The sequence below is a fragment of the Tiliqua scincoides genome, chromosome 5, assembly GCF_035046505.1.
Source record: "Tiliqua scincoides isolate rTilSci1 chromosome 5, rTilSci1.hap2, whole genome shotgun sequence".
Taxonomy (NCBI): domain Eukaryota; kingdom Metazoa; phylum Chordata; class Lepidosauria; order Squamata; family Scincidae; genus Tiliqua; species Tiliqua scincoides.
Genome location: NC_089825.1, coordinates 119,485,322 through 119,502,717, shown reverse-complemented (window position 1 = coordinate 119,502,717; position 17,396 = coordinate 119,485,322). Strand labels below are relative to the sequence as shown.

Genomic DNA, 17,396 nt, shown 5'->3' with positions numbered 1-17,396 from the left:
ACCAGGGAAGGCATGGTGTCAGGTAAACCCCCCCACACACACCCCAAGTATCACATGCACCTCTGCCTCTCTCAATAGAGCCCTCCCCAAGAGCTCCCTCATTCTGATTAGAGAAAAGCAGAAGCTTGAGCAGTAAAAGAGTTGAGGATGTTTTAATAAGCCTCTCCCATCATTCAAATCCCCTCCCCAATGCTTGGAAGTAGCCGGAGAAGGAACAGGCATAGATTGATCTTGGGGTAGGGTTATCATTAAAACTCCTCCCACAGTTTTCTGTAAAAGAGGGGATTTCCTGCCTGCCCCCTCACATACTGTCCCTGGGAAAGTCTGGATTCGGATGCTTGAACTGCAGGAAAAAAAAATCCAAGACTCTCCCCATAAGATCATTTCCTCCCCTTTCCTTCCCTGCCGCCCAGCGTTCTATTGGATGTCAACTTCAGGATGCTGTTGGTTCTGAAGAGGTTCCACTTGGTTCTGCTGGGGGGCATGCTCTTGTACTGCAGGGGCTCCAGGCTGGGACTCAGGTGGAGGTGCTTGGTCTGGAAAGAAAAGGCAGGAGAAGTTTTGTGCTGCTGTGGAACCAGTAAACTTCTGTTTCCTTCCAGACAATCCAAGAACCTTGTTCCCCAATTTATTTTGCCCTTTGTGCACACACAATCTGCATTAAGGACTGCCTGCCCCCAAATATTCCTCCCTGGATGCTCAATTCAACATCTGAGACGTTGCTCAAGATCCTTCCACCAACAGAAGTACAGTAGCAGCCACAGAGGTTCAGGGCCTTCTCAGTGTTGACACCAACCTGGTGGAATACCCTTCTAAGGAAGCTTGCCTGGCCCCACACATTTTATGTTTTTAGAGACCAAGTGAAAAGCAGTTCTTTAGAGAGGATTTTGGCATAAGGAAAAAGTGTCCCTTCTTCATTTGCGGTTGTGTGCTTATTATAAGAACATAAGAACAGCCCCACTGGATCAGGCCATAGGCCCATCTAGTCCAGCTTCCTGTATCTCACAGCAGCCCACTAAATGCCCCAGGGAGCACACCAGATAACAAGAGACCTCATCCTGGTGCCCTCCCTTGCATCTGGCCTTCTGACATAGCCCATTTCTAAAATCAGGAGGTTGCGCATACACATCATGGCTTATGTTTTTCCTTTTAGTCTCTTGGCTGCCTTCAAGGTTTAGATTACTATTTTATTACACTTTGCTTTAAAAAGAAAAAAAAATTATGTGGTTGCATTTTATTTGTAAGGCGCTCTGGTTCTCTTTTGAAAAAGAGCACAGTACGAAGATGTGCTTTTAAATAAATATAAAATTGAATCTGAATAACTCATTCTCTATGGTTCAAATACTCACATTCATTAAAAGGTCAAGAATCTCCACTATTTTTATATTAAAAGAAAATCATATCCTGGCTTTCCTTACTTCTGCTCTCAGGGAGGTCAACAACTGTTCACAATAATAAAGACAAAATACTCAAAAGTGCAAATGCACTTAAAAACAGCAGAAAATTATAGTAGCCATGGTAAAAAGTAATTAAGGTAGTATCTTAAAGGCTTGCAAAATTTAAAAAAAATAATTTAATCTGGAGCCAACAAAACAAGGTGCCAGCCAAGCCTCCCTGAGGAAAGGATTTCAGAGACGGGAAGCCACAACCACAAAGGTCCTGCTTCAGTTGCCACCACCTCAGGGGGTACTTAGAGAAGGGATTCCAAAGATTACTTCAGTAGACAGGCAGGTTCATATGGAAGAAGCAGTTTTGAAAGCACATTTTAAGAGGTAGTTAAACTGTACCAAGTACAGAACCAGATCCATTCAGGAAAATAGAGTTCTGACTCCCAGCCATTTTTCCATCTAAGCAGACTAGACTCCATTCCCTTCCCAGAGAACCCAGGAGTTCTGCCTCTTACCTGCTGGGGCTGCATGAGGTGGCTGGGCTTGAAACTTCAGCTCACCCCCAGGCCCAACTTGAGGTGCCTGCTCAGACTGTTGCTGGGACTTCTTCTGTTCCATTCGGAGCATAACCTGTATGGGATAGACGTTAAAAGTGGACTCACACACACTGTCAGTTCTCCCCCTTCCCGTCCACGTGACACAGCAGCAAGTTGGAAGGGCAATGCCTTGTATGTCTCCCACTTTCAGTGTTCTGATTGCTGTTTGTGCATCCAAACCCTACCCCACACGGGGGTTGGGGTGGAGGGGTGGCATTGTTCAGCAGCAAGGCCCATGCTTCATGTGCAGAAGGGACACCAATATTCAGTTCTCACCATCTCCTGTAACAAAAAGGATCTCAAATAGCAGAGCTGGGAAAAAGCACCCGATTGGTGGCTACTCTCTCCCAAGCCAGGTGGACCAATGGTCTCGCTCAATAGGACACTTCATATGATTCATGGGCCAAGCTTGGAATGATATAAGAGCCAGAACGCAAGGCTATGCCAGAGACTCGGCATGTCAGGATTAATATCAATTGGTGCTCCAGTTGATCCGTTGCCTGAAGCAATTGTCTCAGTTTGGCCTCATGAATGGGCCATCCCTGCTCAATTTCCCATCTTCTCAAGCGACTTATTTATAGCTAGACAAGATGCTGACACCAGACGCTGTCCAGCCTGATGTCGTACCTGCTGAAGATCCTTCTTCTGAGCGTCCAACTCCACCTGCCGCTGCTGGAGTTCTTGGTGCTGCTGACGGAGATGCTCAGCTTGCTGGCTGAGCTTCGCCTCCTCAGCAGCCAACTTGGCCTCAAAGCGCTGCAGCTCTTCCTCAGAGTAGATTTCTGTTTCATCTACAGTCTGGAGGGCAGCAGGGGTGAGGAGAAAAAGAGAGGAGTTGGTTTGACAGATAAAAGATTATGGTAGTTGGAAGTCACCTTGATATTACATGATGTGGGCTTTTCAGTGGTTGATCATCTCAAAATTATACAATCTTCGCAGCAGATTTTAAGTGTCCTTACGAGATACTGAAACCTATGCCTAGAGCAAGGGGTCAGAATTGAGGCCTGTGGGCCAAATATGGCCTCTGGAAGCAATTTATAACAGGGCGTGGATAATTGGGCTCTCCCAGTTTGATAACTGGGCTCTCTCATAGCTTGAAAATGTGGACAAGATTTGCACATTTTCTCTTCTGTCATTTGCAGCTAATGAGTTTCTATATGAGGACAAAGTGCTTATTTCTGGTCATCATCTGCTTAATGATGTCACTTCCTGCTTAATGATGTCACTTCCAGCTTTCAGCAGGCACCACGAAAGCTAACTTTGGCCTTCTGTATAAAATGAATTGGTCATCCTTGGCCTAGAGCTTCAGCCCCCAGCTAAGAGATTAATCCCTAAATCTTTGTGAGAATATAAGTGAAAGACCAGGGAAGAGCCTTGTTCAAAAATTGAGGCAGGGACAGAAAAATGGTCAGTTACTGACACAGAATATTACATCTGAAAACAAAAAGGAAATTACAGGAAGTTCCTACAGAATAGTTCACATTTCCTGGAACATGACAAGACCTTACGTGTTTGATGAAAATGCAGACTCATGATTTTAAAAGGCTTCCGGTGTTAAGATCCTTTATTGCCAACTCTGCAGCAAGATGGTACTTTTCAGAAAGTCATTCTTAGGAAGTTTAACTATTTGTTTTGCTGCTGCTGATTTTCGAAGTAACATAAGCTGCTTTAGGAAGAAGTTCTGATTAAGTGGCAAAAAATAAATATATACCCAGGGCAAAAGTAGTGGCCACCTGTACTCAACTTTTACGAACTTCTGCATTCAAAAATATTGGAGCTCAGCAGTAGAGAAAGCAGCGAGGAAGGGGGGGTCAGGCACAAAGGTCTCGTGCTTTGGTCTCAGAATCACTCAGAGTGTAGTTTTCCAGACACACAAAGTTTAAAAGATGCTTTCTCCCTATTGGTTTAGAGCAGGAGTGTTCAAACTTTTCGGTAGGAGGGCCACATCATCTCTCTGACACTGTGTTGGGGGCAGAGGAAAAAAAGAATTCGCATCTCAAATTTGAATAAATTTACATAAATATATTAGGGATAGAAATTATATGAATGAAGGTCTTGCAATAGCTCAAGGCCCATAAAAGGCCTTTCGCAAAGTAAGGCCGGCCTTTCCTTTGCTGCCACTGCTGCATCACAGACATGAAACAGCAAGCAGTTGAGGGAGACCTCGTCCCACAGCTCACACAAGAGGTCGAACAGTCACCCTCATGCCAAGAGCAATTGCATTGGGCCAGCATGAGCTCCAGAGCAAGTCCCTAGAGGGCCAGAGGCTCATTGAGGTTGGGGGCTCCCCATGGGAGAGTCTGAGGACCGCACTGGGAGTCCCTGAGGGCCGCAAATGGCCCCTGGGCCAGGGTTTGGGCACCCCCGGCTTAGAGCATTACTGAGTTGCAAGGAAAGAGAGCATCAAAATGGTCCACTATCCGCTACAAGTAACATGTTTTAACCCTTGAATCAGACATAGAGCTTCCCATTTCTCCACCATATTCCCTTACAAACCTCCCATCCATCAGCTTCATTAAATTCCTTCTTCTGGGTAGATTTGAGAAACTCATCCAGGGTTACCAGCCGGTCCCTATTCAGGTCCACCTGTGAGAGGATTGAGAAAAGGTTTGAAACACCTGCAGATTTGCCCCCTGCCCCCACACAGGCTCCTTATAGGTTCCAGTAAGTGACTGACAGGAAGAAGGGAAACAATTTGACCTTTGTCACTGTGCTCTGCCCGTACATGGTTCCAGCCACTATCAATGCAATCTGCATTTGTTACACATTCACTGAAATTATGACCTTGTTCACAAGAAAGAATGCAAGGCCTCAATTCTTATTTCACTCTAGATTTCTTTACTCTCTGGTTTCCAACTTCCTCTACTGCCTTTGGAGGTATTTTTAAGCATTTAGGAAGTCTTTGTATACACAATCCTTACATGCAAAGTAGACCAGCCCTATTGAGGGCAGTGGGTTGGCCAAAAGGCTCCCTCAATTTGGCTGAGCTGTCTTAACCAAGACATTCATTCTCTGTCACTGCCGCTTGTCAATGCTATAAGAAATTGTGGCTCCCATGCCCTCCCATCCTCAATTGCTCTGACAAAATGGGGGGAGCAACGCCCCCCCCACCAAAAAATCCCAACCAACTTACATTTTTCATGACATGTTCGCGCATACGTAGTCTTTCCTCTTCCATTTCCAGCATATCATCTTCCTCATTACGGGGGTCGTACACTTTCTCCAGCTGCAAGGGAAGGATGAGAATGGGGTCAAAGCCCGAGGAGCTCAATTATCCATCTCCGTCAATATCCCTCTCCCACAAAGATTAGGCGGTCCTGATCTCGCCCACAACAGAAAACAACTGCCTCCCCAGACACAAGCTCTCTAAGTCAGTGTCTCTCTTTGCCTCCCCCATCAGAATGATCTTGTCTCAGGCCAGCAACAACCAGTTAAGAACATAAGAACAGCCCCACTGGATCAGGCCATAGGCCCATCTAGTCCAGCTTCCTGTATCTCACAGCAGCCCACCAAATGCCCCAGGGAGCACACCAGATAACAAGAGACCTCATCCTGGTGCCCTCCCTTGCATCTGGCATTCTGACATAACCCATTTCTAAAATCAGGAGGTTGTGCATACACATCATGGCTTGTACCCCGTAATGGATTTTTTCTCCAGAAACTTGTCCAATCCCCTTTTAAAGGCGTCTAGGCTAGACGCCAGCATCACATCCTGTGGCAAGGAGTTCACAGACCGACCACACGCTGAGTAAAGAAAAATTTTCTTTTGTCTGTCCTAACCCGCCCAACACTCAATTTTAGTGGATGTCTCCTGGTTCTGGTATTATGTGAGAGTGTAAAGAGCATCTCCCTATCCACAGTTGCTTTGCAGAGGAAGCATTCTTCAAGATAGGAGTTGCCAATGGTTTGCTTGGCATGAACACTGTGTTAGCACCCTGCCCCTGTTGAAAACAAAATGCTCTTTTGCAAGGTACATCACCCACAGTGCAACAGTAGGCATGTCTAATCAGAAGCAAACATCACCAAGTTCAGTAGGACTTACTCCCAGGAAAATGTGCATAGGATTGCAGCCCTAATCACTGAAAGGCCATCTAAATTCACTATGATGAAAGGTCATAAGCGGCACATGTCATTATTCACTCCCTATCACTCCATGTTCCTGGAAGCTCAGCCCACATTGTTATAGCAGCCATAAGGGAAAGGCTTGCAACTTACAAGGGCAGGCCTGTAGGAACATTTTCACAAAGCCCAGTCCACTCCGGTAGCCAACTCCACCCATGCTGCATGACGCAAGGACCTCCCATTACACAACGGGTAGAACTCGAAAAGAAAAACAAGCAACTATGGGGCCATATAGCATGGCTTCAAAGCAAAGAGCTCTAAATCTTGTAACCCTTGCTAGTTCCCACTTGGACCTGTATTTCTTAAGGGACCTTGGCATTTTTAAACCATGAAGCACTGCAAATGAACACTTTAATGACAGCCAGGATGGTGTAGTGGTTCTGAAGTTAGACCTGGAAGATCCACGTTGAAATCTGGGTGACCTGGGTGACCTTGGGCCAATCACCATCTTTCAACTTCATCTACCTCAAAGGGTTGTTGTGAAGACAAAGGAAGGAACCATGTTCACCCTGAGCTCCTTGGAAGAAGGGCAATATACTATTGATAATAGTATAATACTAAACATAAATCACTAGAGACACAAGAATCTAGTCCTTAAGAGGTGAAGTCCCTGTCTGGACTGTACCGTTTCATGGGTACCTGGTGTGACTCAGTGTTCCTCCACAGTCCCTGCGCATGTCAAGAGGAAGGTTCTAACTTTCTCCCCAATATGTTTATTTGCATTGGGCAGGGATGCAAGAACACCCAGCTGCAATCTGCAAAGTGGTATAGCCCGGACACAAGTCTGCCACTTCAGTGAGAACTAGAACAAGTACTTACCTCCTTAGTGAACAGAGCTTCCAACTCCTGCTCATCTAGAACCCCGTCACTATTGGTGTCTGGGGGGGGGGGGAGAAAAAGAGAGAGAAGACTGAGCTGCCTGCTGCATTACTACAGGACACTTCACTGGAAAGGGAGGTTATGCACCCTGGCTATAGTCCTCTTCTCCCCTGGGCTCGCTACACTATCTCTCAGCTTGAGAATGAAGCTCTTACAATTTTATCACTGCCAGAATCCTGTCACAGTCTCATTTGGTTTCTGCAATCATATTAATATAGATTGCTGGATTAACTACTATGGCCCCAATTAAGGGATCAGCTTTCTTATCCATTATTACGTTGCCGCTGCCGTATACACTTGCAATTGCTTAATGCAGGACTTTGTTCTCTTCGGTGGCATGCCAGTGGGAAATGAGTGGAAAACTTCTTACACTGGATTTGCTTTCAGAAGTCTGAACTACAGGAAAGGCACAGAGAGCTGCATGTCCCTGGAGCCGAAGCAACGCAAAAGCAGGATTTGCTCTGCTTCATAAGGAAGAGCTGGGACTAGGAATACTGCCTTCTAATTTTGAGATGTTGATGCACAGGAAACCCTACCTATGCGTAGGCCCTTGCAAATGGAGTTGGGCATGGGCTAGCTGGGTAAGGAGATGAGCATGGACAGTCAGAGAAACTACTGCCCAACACTGGACAAAGCCCCTACTTCTAAAAGGACGTCAAGAATATAAAAAGAGCATGCAAGATCCAAGCCAGGGAGAAATCTGCCACAGCAACAGAGAGTCGGGTTGTGATGTGCCACCTCCCTTTCATTGCACCTACTTCAAATCCAGCAGGCCACTTGATTTGCACACAACGTGGGTGTGCAGCCACACTTATAGAGATCACTTTGCTAGCTTGATACTATTTTAGACTGCAAGAACGATTAGAATAGATTTAACTGTTTCACTTTAATCAGCAATACCTACTGCTGCAAAAACATTTAATGGAAACAATCAACTGCTCCTAAAATGTGCTTTCTGTGCTCACCCCTTAAAAGATCCCCTGCTGAACCTTTTTACAGTTCTCTCCACACTACCCAAATAAATTTTGCCAACCCAAGCATGCGGGCAGACTGTGAGAAAAATCTTGCATGGCTGCATTTTTTGAGACCAGGGATGTTGCCATCAGCATCACCTTGGCAGTGACAATAGTGTCCACCTCCTGGGCCTCTCCCAGGCTCTCCTCTAAAGTCTGCAATGACTTCCTGCTCCACATCCTTTCCTCTCTGGTCAAGACCAAGGCACCTGGATATCCAGACCTGCCCACCCCCATGGTAGGATCTGGTTAGATTTACAGGAAGGTCACTTAGGGAAGACATTAGATAAGCTACTTCTCTCTCAACCTCAGTTCTTTAATCTGAGATATGGAGATAATATATTTGCAACATTCTGATCACTTCAAAGCTGTATGTAAATACTGAGCATTAGAGAGTATCAGTATGTACATCAAGAACGAAGCTGCTTTCCAGATGACAAGTATGTGGAGACACCTGGCCTTCTTACAAATCCACAAATTTTACAACCATTTTGCAAAACGCTAGCTCTGCTTTTCCGAAACTTTCAAAGACAAAAAAATTAAGTTGATCTATTAGGCTTGTAACAAGTCAATTAACTGGGAAGACTAGATCAGTTAAAAGGTGCCCCCACTCAGACAGACTTTAAAATGACTTTTAGTATAAATACTTAGAAAGGCTGCAAATGACAGACACCATGTTGAAAGAGGCATGCCTCCTTCAATCTCACACAAGATGGAATCCCTCTTCCACAATGGTATCTGCTATGACAGTCTACAAAAAAAGTTTTTTTAATTTACTACTATTTCTCATCACTAAACTTACGCAGGTTTGATTAATCGCATCCCATATGATGAAATTAAATTTTAAAAAAAAATCACTAGCAGAAATCCAAGTTATAACCAAGAAATAAAAGCTTTTGTCAGATGCTCAAAATTATAGTGAAAATTGGTCTTCTGGAACCCCTTACCATGCAACTTGAAGAAGGTTTTGGGGTTGAATTCATTGGGGTCCAAGCCATCAGTCTCTTGCCAGACCTCCTTGAGCTGATCGCGGCTGCCCTGCATGGGATTGTATGTTGAGATGATCAGAAGGCAAGGACCAGTGTGGTGTGGTGTTGAAGGGGAAGGGGAGACAAGCTAAAATCCCCACTGAGTCATGAAACACAATAGGTGAACATGGGTCAACTGCTCTTCTCTCAGCCTAACCTACTTCACAGGGTTAGGGTTGTTGCGAGGATAAAATGGGGACAGGAGAGCCACATACACTGCACTGAACTCCGGGGAGGAAGGACGGGATACGAGTGTGGCAGATATTTTTAGTTACAAGAGGGCCCCCATACCTGCGGATTTATCCATGGATTGAGTCCACAGGGCCCTCCTTGTGCTTCCGCTCCAGAGGCGACAGGAGCTCTGCTCCTCTCGCCTTTAGGGAGGATTGTCTGAGCCTAGAAGAGGCCATGGACATCTGAGAGCAAAAAACATGCGACTTCTGGTTTTTCCAAAAAATGAAGTCACATGATTTTTGCTCAGGCTCAGTCTGCATCCTCTGCTAGGCTCAGGCAACCCTCCAGAGGTGAGGAGAGCAGAGCTACCCTCAGCTCCAGAGGGTAGGGAAGAGGTGTTTGCCAATATCCACAGTTTCATTTAACCATGGGAGGTTCCAGAACAGAAACCCTGCAGATAAGGGGGCATGCCTGTATCAGGCTGAAGGAAAATTATCTGTCTTTCTTTGTTCCCACCTCAGAAACCAAAAAAGGGGTTCCCTTACTGGGGCATTGACTTTAGGATGCTCCTTGTGCTTCTTCTTCATCTCCTCAAAACGTGCTTCTTCCTCACGGCGCTTTTCCTCATCCAGGGATTTCAGGTATTCCCGGCGCTCGTGCTCCTTCATCATCTCGTAGCGCTTGAACTCCTCATGGTGAGCGGCATCGTAGTTCTCCAGATCTTTTGTAGCCTAGGAGACAAAGATAGATGCCATTATTAGTGACACAATGCATCCTGATGCCTAGCCCCCTTCTCTCCAGGTCAGATATGCTCACTCCCAATCCTTGCAACCCGAGTTCTTCCCTCAGGCTTGCCTGCTTAGTTACACTAGACCCCAGAGGTCTCTTGAGGTAAGGATGCCAGGGCCCAGATTCCAAGGCAGTTCCTATAGTATGACACCCAACAGACAAAGCTACAAATCAGGAAGTACCTGGTTCAAATCTTGCCTCTGCCACAAACTTAATAGGAAGCCCTGGAAATCACTTTCCCGCTGTGTAGGGATAATACTGAATTATACCGATAATAATATAGCACCGACTAGGTTGTGGTTACAAGAAGTGCTCTTGCTGTCTGTCTGCTCCCTATGCTGTCCACTTACTGTTACCAGTTTCAATGTCACCTCCTCTAGGATTCCTCTAGCACAGTGGTTCTCAAACTGGGGCGTCGCAACCAGCCTGAGGGCCCTGGACTCTGCTCCCTTAAGAGGGAATCGCGTCACTGCCTCCTCCCCCCCCCCCGCAAGAACTTTGAGAACCACTGCTCTAGCACATTGGCTCTCAAAAGGGGCTCGGGACCCCCAAGGACCTATTTTCAGGGGGTCACAGAGAGTTTGGTGCCTCCATCTTGAAAAGCTGGGCACCACCATCTTGGAAGCTCCTTCTGAACAACCATCTGTCACCATTTTGAAAGGCAGAACTTTAGAGTGAGTCTCAGGGCATATTAAAGAGGAACATAAATACTCTGAAGACTATCTAAAATTTGGCTTTACCACCTTGATCAGCAATGGCATAGAGAAGTCACAGTACGTTTTGTGCAATGTTGCCCCCAGCACTAGATAAATCGCTAAATCAATCACTGAACTCAAGCGTCACTTAGAGACAAAGCATTCAAAACATTCTAAAAAGGATTTGGTTTTACAGAAACTTCTAAAAGGTGTGATTTATTAAAAACAATGACTCTACTTCCTGTTTAATGCCATTGCTTCTGGCTCCGCTAGCACCATGTCGTCACTTCCTGTTTCCTGCTTAATGACATCACTTCTGGTCCTTGGTCTTAGGGGGGTCATACCTAAAAACGGAGTCTCAGGGCAAAAAAGATTGGGAAGCTCTGTTCTAGCAGCTATGAGTTTAGGTTCTTGCTGCCTGTTTTCTATTCTAAAGCAAGAGGAAGAAACAGCCTCTGTTTGCATAGCTTTTGAAAATGGAGAGAGGAGAGTCATGAGCGTGCTGGGGAGGAATTTAGTAGGGTTCACTATAAAACCAGGAGGGGTTTTGGGGGTATCCTCCATGGATATTGGGGACACCTGTAGTTACATTTCTATCCCAGCCGTTCTCTAAGGCACTCAAGGCAGCAAAAATGGTTTTCTTCCTTTTAATTTTCACAACAACTCTATGAGGCTTGTTAGGCTGACAGTGCCTGGCCCAAGGTCACCAAGTGAGCTTCATGGTGGAATGGGAATTTGAACCCTAGTCTCTCCTGTCCTAGGTCTAACCACTCCCGTCCTAGGTCTAACCATTAGCCAACACTGTCCAAACCATGGTCAACCCGCAGTAATTAGCAGATGAAGTGTCTCTGTGTGACCACATGCCGACTGCTGCAGAAGCAACTGGCTCTGCTGTTACAAGACACCGCAGCAGAGGCTGACTGACAAGCTGGCAACCCTACCCACAGCCATCATCAATGAAGGCTTTCAGATTAAGCTTCTTACAATCCGTTTGTCTAAGTGAGCTGAATGGAGGATGTGGTGTCTGCTTATGGGGAGAACACTGGAAGCAGAATTAGAGATGGTGCCATATCTCAGCCGTATGCATAATGAAAATCCCAGGTTTAATCCCAAATATCTTCAGGCAGGGCTGAGAAAGATCCCCTTCTGAAATCATGGAAAACTGCTGCCAGTCAGTGTAGCCAACACTACACTAATGGACCAAAGGTCAGTCACTTTAAGGAAGCTTCCTATGTTCAACACAGGACCTTCTTGGGCAGCGACACTGCAATTTAGTCACATCTCTATTGGCACATTCACAGCACAAGCAAACCACCAGAAGTGAACAAGAGAGGCTTGCTCAATTTATATTCCAAAACAAACAAGACAGGCTAGACATACAGCTTGAATTAGCAGCTCCAAGTCGCGGGCTTCAAACGTGTGTTGGTTCTGAGGGTCGAGATGCTCAAACTGCTTCAGCAAAGCCAGGTGATCCACCTGTACATCTGGGAGAAGAAAGAAGTCATGGGTAGGGTTAAAGGTGTAGTTTCACCTCTGAAACCCAGCAGCTCACAGAGGTTTAAATCAACAGCTATTACCACAGGGAAGGCGCAACTGGATCCAGTGCCATCTCTCCCCCCCCCCCCAAAAAAAAAACAGAAAGAAAATCAGCCACTTACTCCACCAGTGGCATTCCTCACCACTGCAGCACCTAGTGGCACATTTCTGGGACTGCCGTACCCCACCTAGAGGTGCTGCCCCCTGGGCTTGCTGCCTCCACCCCAGACATTCTGAGGGCTAGAGAGGCAGCCCCCCCGATGGCCTTCTAAGGCCCTCTGGAGGTCAAAAATCACCATTTTGGCTGAAAACTGGAAAAGATTATTTTCAGCCTCCAGAAGGCCTTAGTGCCTTTCCTATTTCAAGTCTCAAGGCCTCAGGCTCCTTCAAGAGCATAGGGGAGTCCCACCATCAAATCCACTCCTGCCCCAACTCACTCTGTACTAAGGTGGCGTCCATTTTGGCCTTCAGAAGCATCCGGAGCCGGGACACCTCCTGCCGCTTCAGCTCATCAAGTTTGGTGCGGACATGGTGGCTGACAAAATCCAGCTCTTTGCTGAGTTTGCCACTCTGAAAGAGGAGAGAGAAAGATAAGGGAGGTTAGTCCAAGGACACCTGTAATACCCAGGCAATCTCTTTAAGCTAGTCTATACCAAACGCATGACACACTCTCCATTTCAGAAAATTCTCATATCCAATGTTGTGTGAATCCATCACCACCACCACAGTGCAAATCCTGCACTGATGTACAAAAATCTCCAATAGGATGTTGGTCAAACACACACACTGCTCTCGTTAACACACAGAATTCCACACAGCCTTGTTTGTGCACATCCCAGTTCACCTTGATGTCATCAGCATTGGCTGCCTGGAGCTTCTCCCGGAAGTGTCCGTCTGTTTCCAGCACATTGATTACTTCCTGAAGGTAACGGTGGTAATAGAGACCTGTGTCCTGCAGGAAAAATGAGCGCCAGGGTCAGACTTGTGGCGGAACTTGTGGCGGAAGGGCACACAATTCAGTAGTGAAGCATGTCCTTTGCATGCAGAACATGCAGTCTGTGCCGCTTCTAGTTGAAAGATGTCAGCTATGCAAAGGTCTTTCCTAGTTGTGAGTTTCTTTTTTTTTTAAATTTTTTTTAGTTGTGAGTTTCTAGTGAGCCATCGCCAAACAATACACAGTACAGGATTCAGTCTAAGGCAGCTTCCCATGTTCAAAGCTCATGTCTTGGCCCTTGATTTAATCCACATCCCCAACTTCAAGTTTGTGCAATGGCATTAAACCACATTCTTCCCCCCCCCCCATTATTGTCTGAACCTTCCATTTCCCCACTGTCTCTTTTATACTGTAAGCTACTTGGGAGCAAGGACCCTCTACAACTGCAGTTTTCAAACTCTCCAGGAGTTTGAAACCTGCAGTAAGTCCTTGTGAGGCGGGGGGGTGGGGGAGGCAGTGACAAGATCCCCAGGATTGCACCGCTCAGGGGGGCTGCAGGGACTGGGGTGCAGCCTCCAGTCCCTGCAGCAGCCGTCCCTGGGTGCGGGGAGCCCTGTGCGAGCCTCTGCAGGGCTCTCCAGGTCAGCAGCAGTGTAAGTGAGCGATTGTGCTCTGCCTCTGCAAAACCGGAAGTGGAGCCGATCGCTCGACTTTCACTGCTGCTGACCTGGGGAGCCCTGCAGACGCTCAGGCAGGGCTCTCCGCACCCCCAGGACGCTGTAACTATTACAGTTATGTAACTCTGTGTAGGCCTTGAGGTCACAAAATTTGCTTTGGTCTGAGCATGAGCAGAGTTCCAGCACATTTCGAGAAAGGAAGATGACCAAAGGTCTTGCCTGCAGGCTCTCTCTGTTGGCCAGCATTCCGCTTACTGCCTGCCAAGGTGACACCTTTGCTGCCAATCAGACAACTTTATCAAGGAGCTCCATAACTTCTTTCTCTGTGGGCGCAATCCAGACCCCTTATGTCAGTGCTTTCCAGCACTGACTTAAGGGCAATGCAGCTCTGAGGTAAGGGAACAAACATTCCCTTACTTTGAGGAGGCCTCCATGAGTGATATCCAACTGCAGGATGCAGCACACGTTCTATTGGCACTGCTATGCCAGTGTTGGAAAGGACTCACATAAGAGGTTAGGGTTGTGCCCTGTGTTATCTGACCAGCTGCAAGCTTCAGTAGTAAACAAGTCAAGTATATGTGTCATGCTTTTCTGTTTTTTGCTTTTTGAACCAGGCCCTGCTTTCTGTCCCTGTGACCTCACAGCTGCTCTTTTCCACTGCTTGTGGCATTAAAAAAAATAAAGAAACAGTCAGTGAGCCTGGTCATCTCTCTTCTGTGGCATTCCAAGCAACCTTTCAAAGCCCACAGCTGGGGCATACTCTCTGTTGAAGTGCACATACGCCGATATCACAGTACAAATGCTTTGTTGAGATGTACGTCAGTTAGTCTGATATCTTGTCAATCAACTAGCACTACTGACTGTTACAGACACAGTGTTACCAAGATAGCTCAAGGCTCGGAGAGTGGCCCTGTTTAGATCCCAGGGCAACACGTGCTCCCAGGACGGTTTGTACCTAAGCAGAGAACAGCAAGAAAAACCAGCCTACAAGTGAGCACCAGTATAGCTCACTCCCTAGTTCTGAGGTGGAGATCTTGACAACTGCAGAGTGAACACCATTTGAACCCCATTTTTTCCTCTCAAAGTGATGAGAAGATCAGCAAGACTGAGAGGTCTCACTTCCTGTGTTGCTATTTTTTTTCCCCAAACCAACAAAATGACTCAGCCTTTGATCACTGCTGGATCTGTCGCTGTAGTCGTGGAAAAAGTCACAACAGGGGAAATTATGCAGCCCCTAAAGCAGCCATTTTCAACCATTGTGTGTGCCACAAATGGTCTGCAGGTGTGCCGTGGGAATTTGGGGATCATTTATTAGTAGGGCCATTGGGGGATTTGAGCCCCTCACTAACAATGTGGTGTGCCTTGTCAATTGTCAAAAAACTGATGGTGTGCTTTGACAATTTCAGCACCTTTTCAGTGTGCCATGAGATGAAAAAGGTTGAACATCACTGCCTTAAAGCTACATGGGCCATCCCAGGATCTGGGAAAATTCCAACCTGGGCTCAGTACCCTGGCATCCAGAGGTTTAAAAAGGTTATTGCAAAGGATAAAGGACAAGGAATGCTGCACTTACTGGCGCTTCTGGGGGAGTCTCCACATCCTGCTTCTCCTTGGCCCGTTCAATAGGCACGCAAGTTACCAACCCCAAAAGGGCAGCACTCACAAACCACGTTAGATGCATCATCTTGAACATCTATAGCCTACCAAAACAAAAAAAATCAACAACCCATGAGTCCAGCCTTTATGCTGCTTTTGAGCAGGACTTCTGCTTGAAATGGATGCAGATGCCAGCTGAGGCAGGAAGATGAGAAAGGACAAAGGCAGCAAGGGAAACTAGCAAAATCGTATGAAAATATGCCAAACAGATGTTGGAAATGTAGAAAACAAGAGTGATCTTTTTATCATATGTGGTGGACTTGAGCTAAGGCGAAAACATATTGGATTCAGATTCATATTCAGATGCAGTTAACGCTAAAAGTAAATACACAAATGAAACTGGAAGCTTTTCTGTTGGGTTTGATAGATGATCGTGTTGAAAAGAATCTTGAAACATTATTTTGGTATGTGACAACCACAGCAAGATTATGCACAGTATTAGGAGACTACAGAGATATCATTGATGGAAGAATGGTGGATTAAGGTCCTGGATTTAGCAGAAACGGACAAACTCACAATTTTCTTAAAAGAGAGTAAACAACTTTATGAATAATTGGAAACCACTCATTGACTTTCTGCAACCAAGGGGGAAAAACATGATATAATGATTTGTGGATATAATGAGTAGAGACAACAGCAATAGATCAGGAAGAAGAGATCAGTGAATTAAACGATAGGAGGAGGAGAAAAGTAATCTATAAGAAGCGCTGTCGGAGATCTATATTATGCAGTTGGATGCTTTGCTAGATGCTAGAGAAGCTGTATGTAATTAGGATATGCTGCTCTACTCTTGTCTTATTCTTAGATATACTTGATATGATTAGAAGTTTTATTCTTTATGTTTATGATCATGTTTATTTTGTATTGTACTGTTTATTAGTTGTGTGTTTTTTACTAATCACATATACACATAAAATATACACACATACATATATATACTTATATATACATATACATATATTAAAGAAGGTAAGGAAAATGTTTTGGACGGTAGAAGGAAGCAGAAATGAGAAAGCAACAGAAAGCTCTCTTTCTCTCATTACAATGACAGACACAGCAAGATTCTCCGGGGCCCCAATTAGCTGAAAGTAAAACCCCAGAAGCAGACAAGTTTCCCCATTTGTGGGGTAAAGAAGCCTTTAAACCCACACCCTGGGGCTGGACATTCTAATCCAGTACTAATTTGCCAGGACTCAGGGCAGAGCTTGGGAATGATAAAGTGGATGCCTCTGAGGATATGCAGAGCACCCCTTCTTTCTCTAGTGGTAGACACATTAAGGAGCAGGGCTCCCACATAGGAAACGTGGCTATTTTTAAAAAAAACTTGGTCCACTGCTTTCCAAACCCAAATCTCCCTCTGCTAGGTCTCACCATCCAAACAGAACAGTGTAGGGACAGAGACAGAGTAGGTGCCCTAAATCTCACCCAAAAGTCTTGTCTACTAATCTCAGAGATGTAGCGAAGGCCATCCTTGCCCAGCAAGGAGCAAAATGCACTCTGCACATGTTCAGAGATATGCAGGGAAAGCTTGTTCAGCAATGCACTCTGCACATGCACAGAGAACCCCTTTTTATCTCCTTGACATGTCACAGGACTACATGCCCTGGCATTCTACCCAGCTTCCTGGGCTAAATCCATTAACAAAGCCCCCCCTCCCCCAAGGCTGACCTACCTGCGTTACCAGCAGCCTGTCCCAGAACGTTCCACCGCGTTCGCTGCCCCGCGCTCCACTTCCTCTCTCCCCCTCAGCTCCGCCCACTCATCTGCATGCAGGGCCACGCCCCCTTCCCCCTGCACAGCCCTGGACTCACGACGCCACCTTCGCTCTGTCACGTCCGGTGCTGTACTTGCGTCATGCTGTACATTCCAGCCTATTTTGCATAGCCCCGCCCCTTTTGCTTGGGGAACG

At 46.1% G+C, this 17,396-nt stretch overlaps 1 protein-coding gene across 1 annotated transcript; it reads right to left on the bottom strand.

Annotated features, from left to right (window-relative positions):
* Window positions 1-136: 136 nt before the first annotated feature.
* NUCB1 (nucleobindin 1) lies at window positions 137-17,263 on the bottom strand. Its single transcript, XM_066626942.1, has 13 exons — window positions 17,160-17,263; window positions 15,405-15,531; window positions 13,065-13,172; window positions 12,658-12,790; window positions 12,065-12,168; window positions 9,746-9,931; window positions 8,946-9,036; window positions 6,926-6,984; window positions 5,118-5,210; window positions 4,481-4,570; window positions 2,612-2,782; window positions 1,904-2,018; window positions 137-536 (listed from the first exon to the last, which is right to left on the bottom strand). The coding sequence occupies exons 2-13, from the start codon at window positions 15,522-15,524 to the stop codon at window positions 418-420; spliced, it is 1,389 nt and encodes a 462-aa protein (XP_066483039.1). The 5' UTR covers window positions 15,525-15,531; window positions 17,160-17,263; the 3' UTR covers window positions 137-417.
* Window positions 17,264-17,396: the final 133 nt, after the last annotated feature.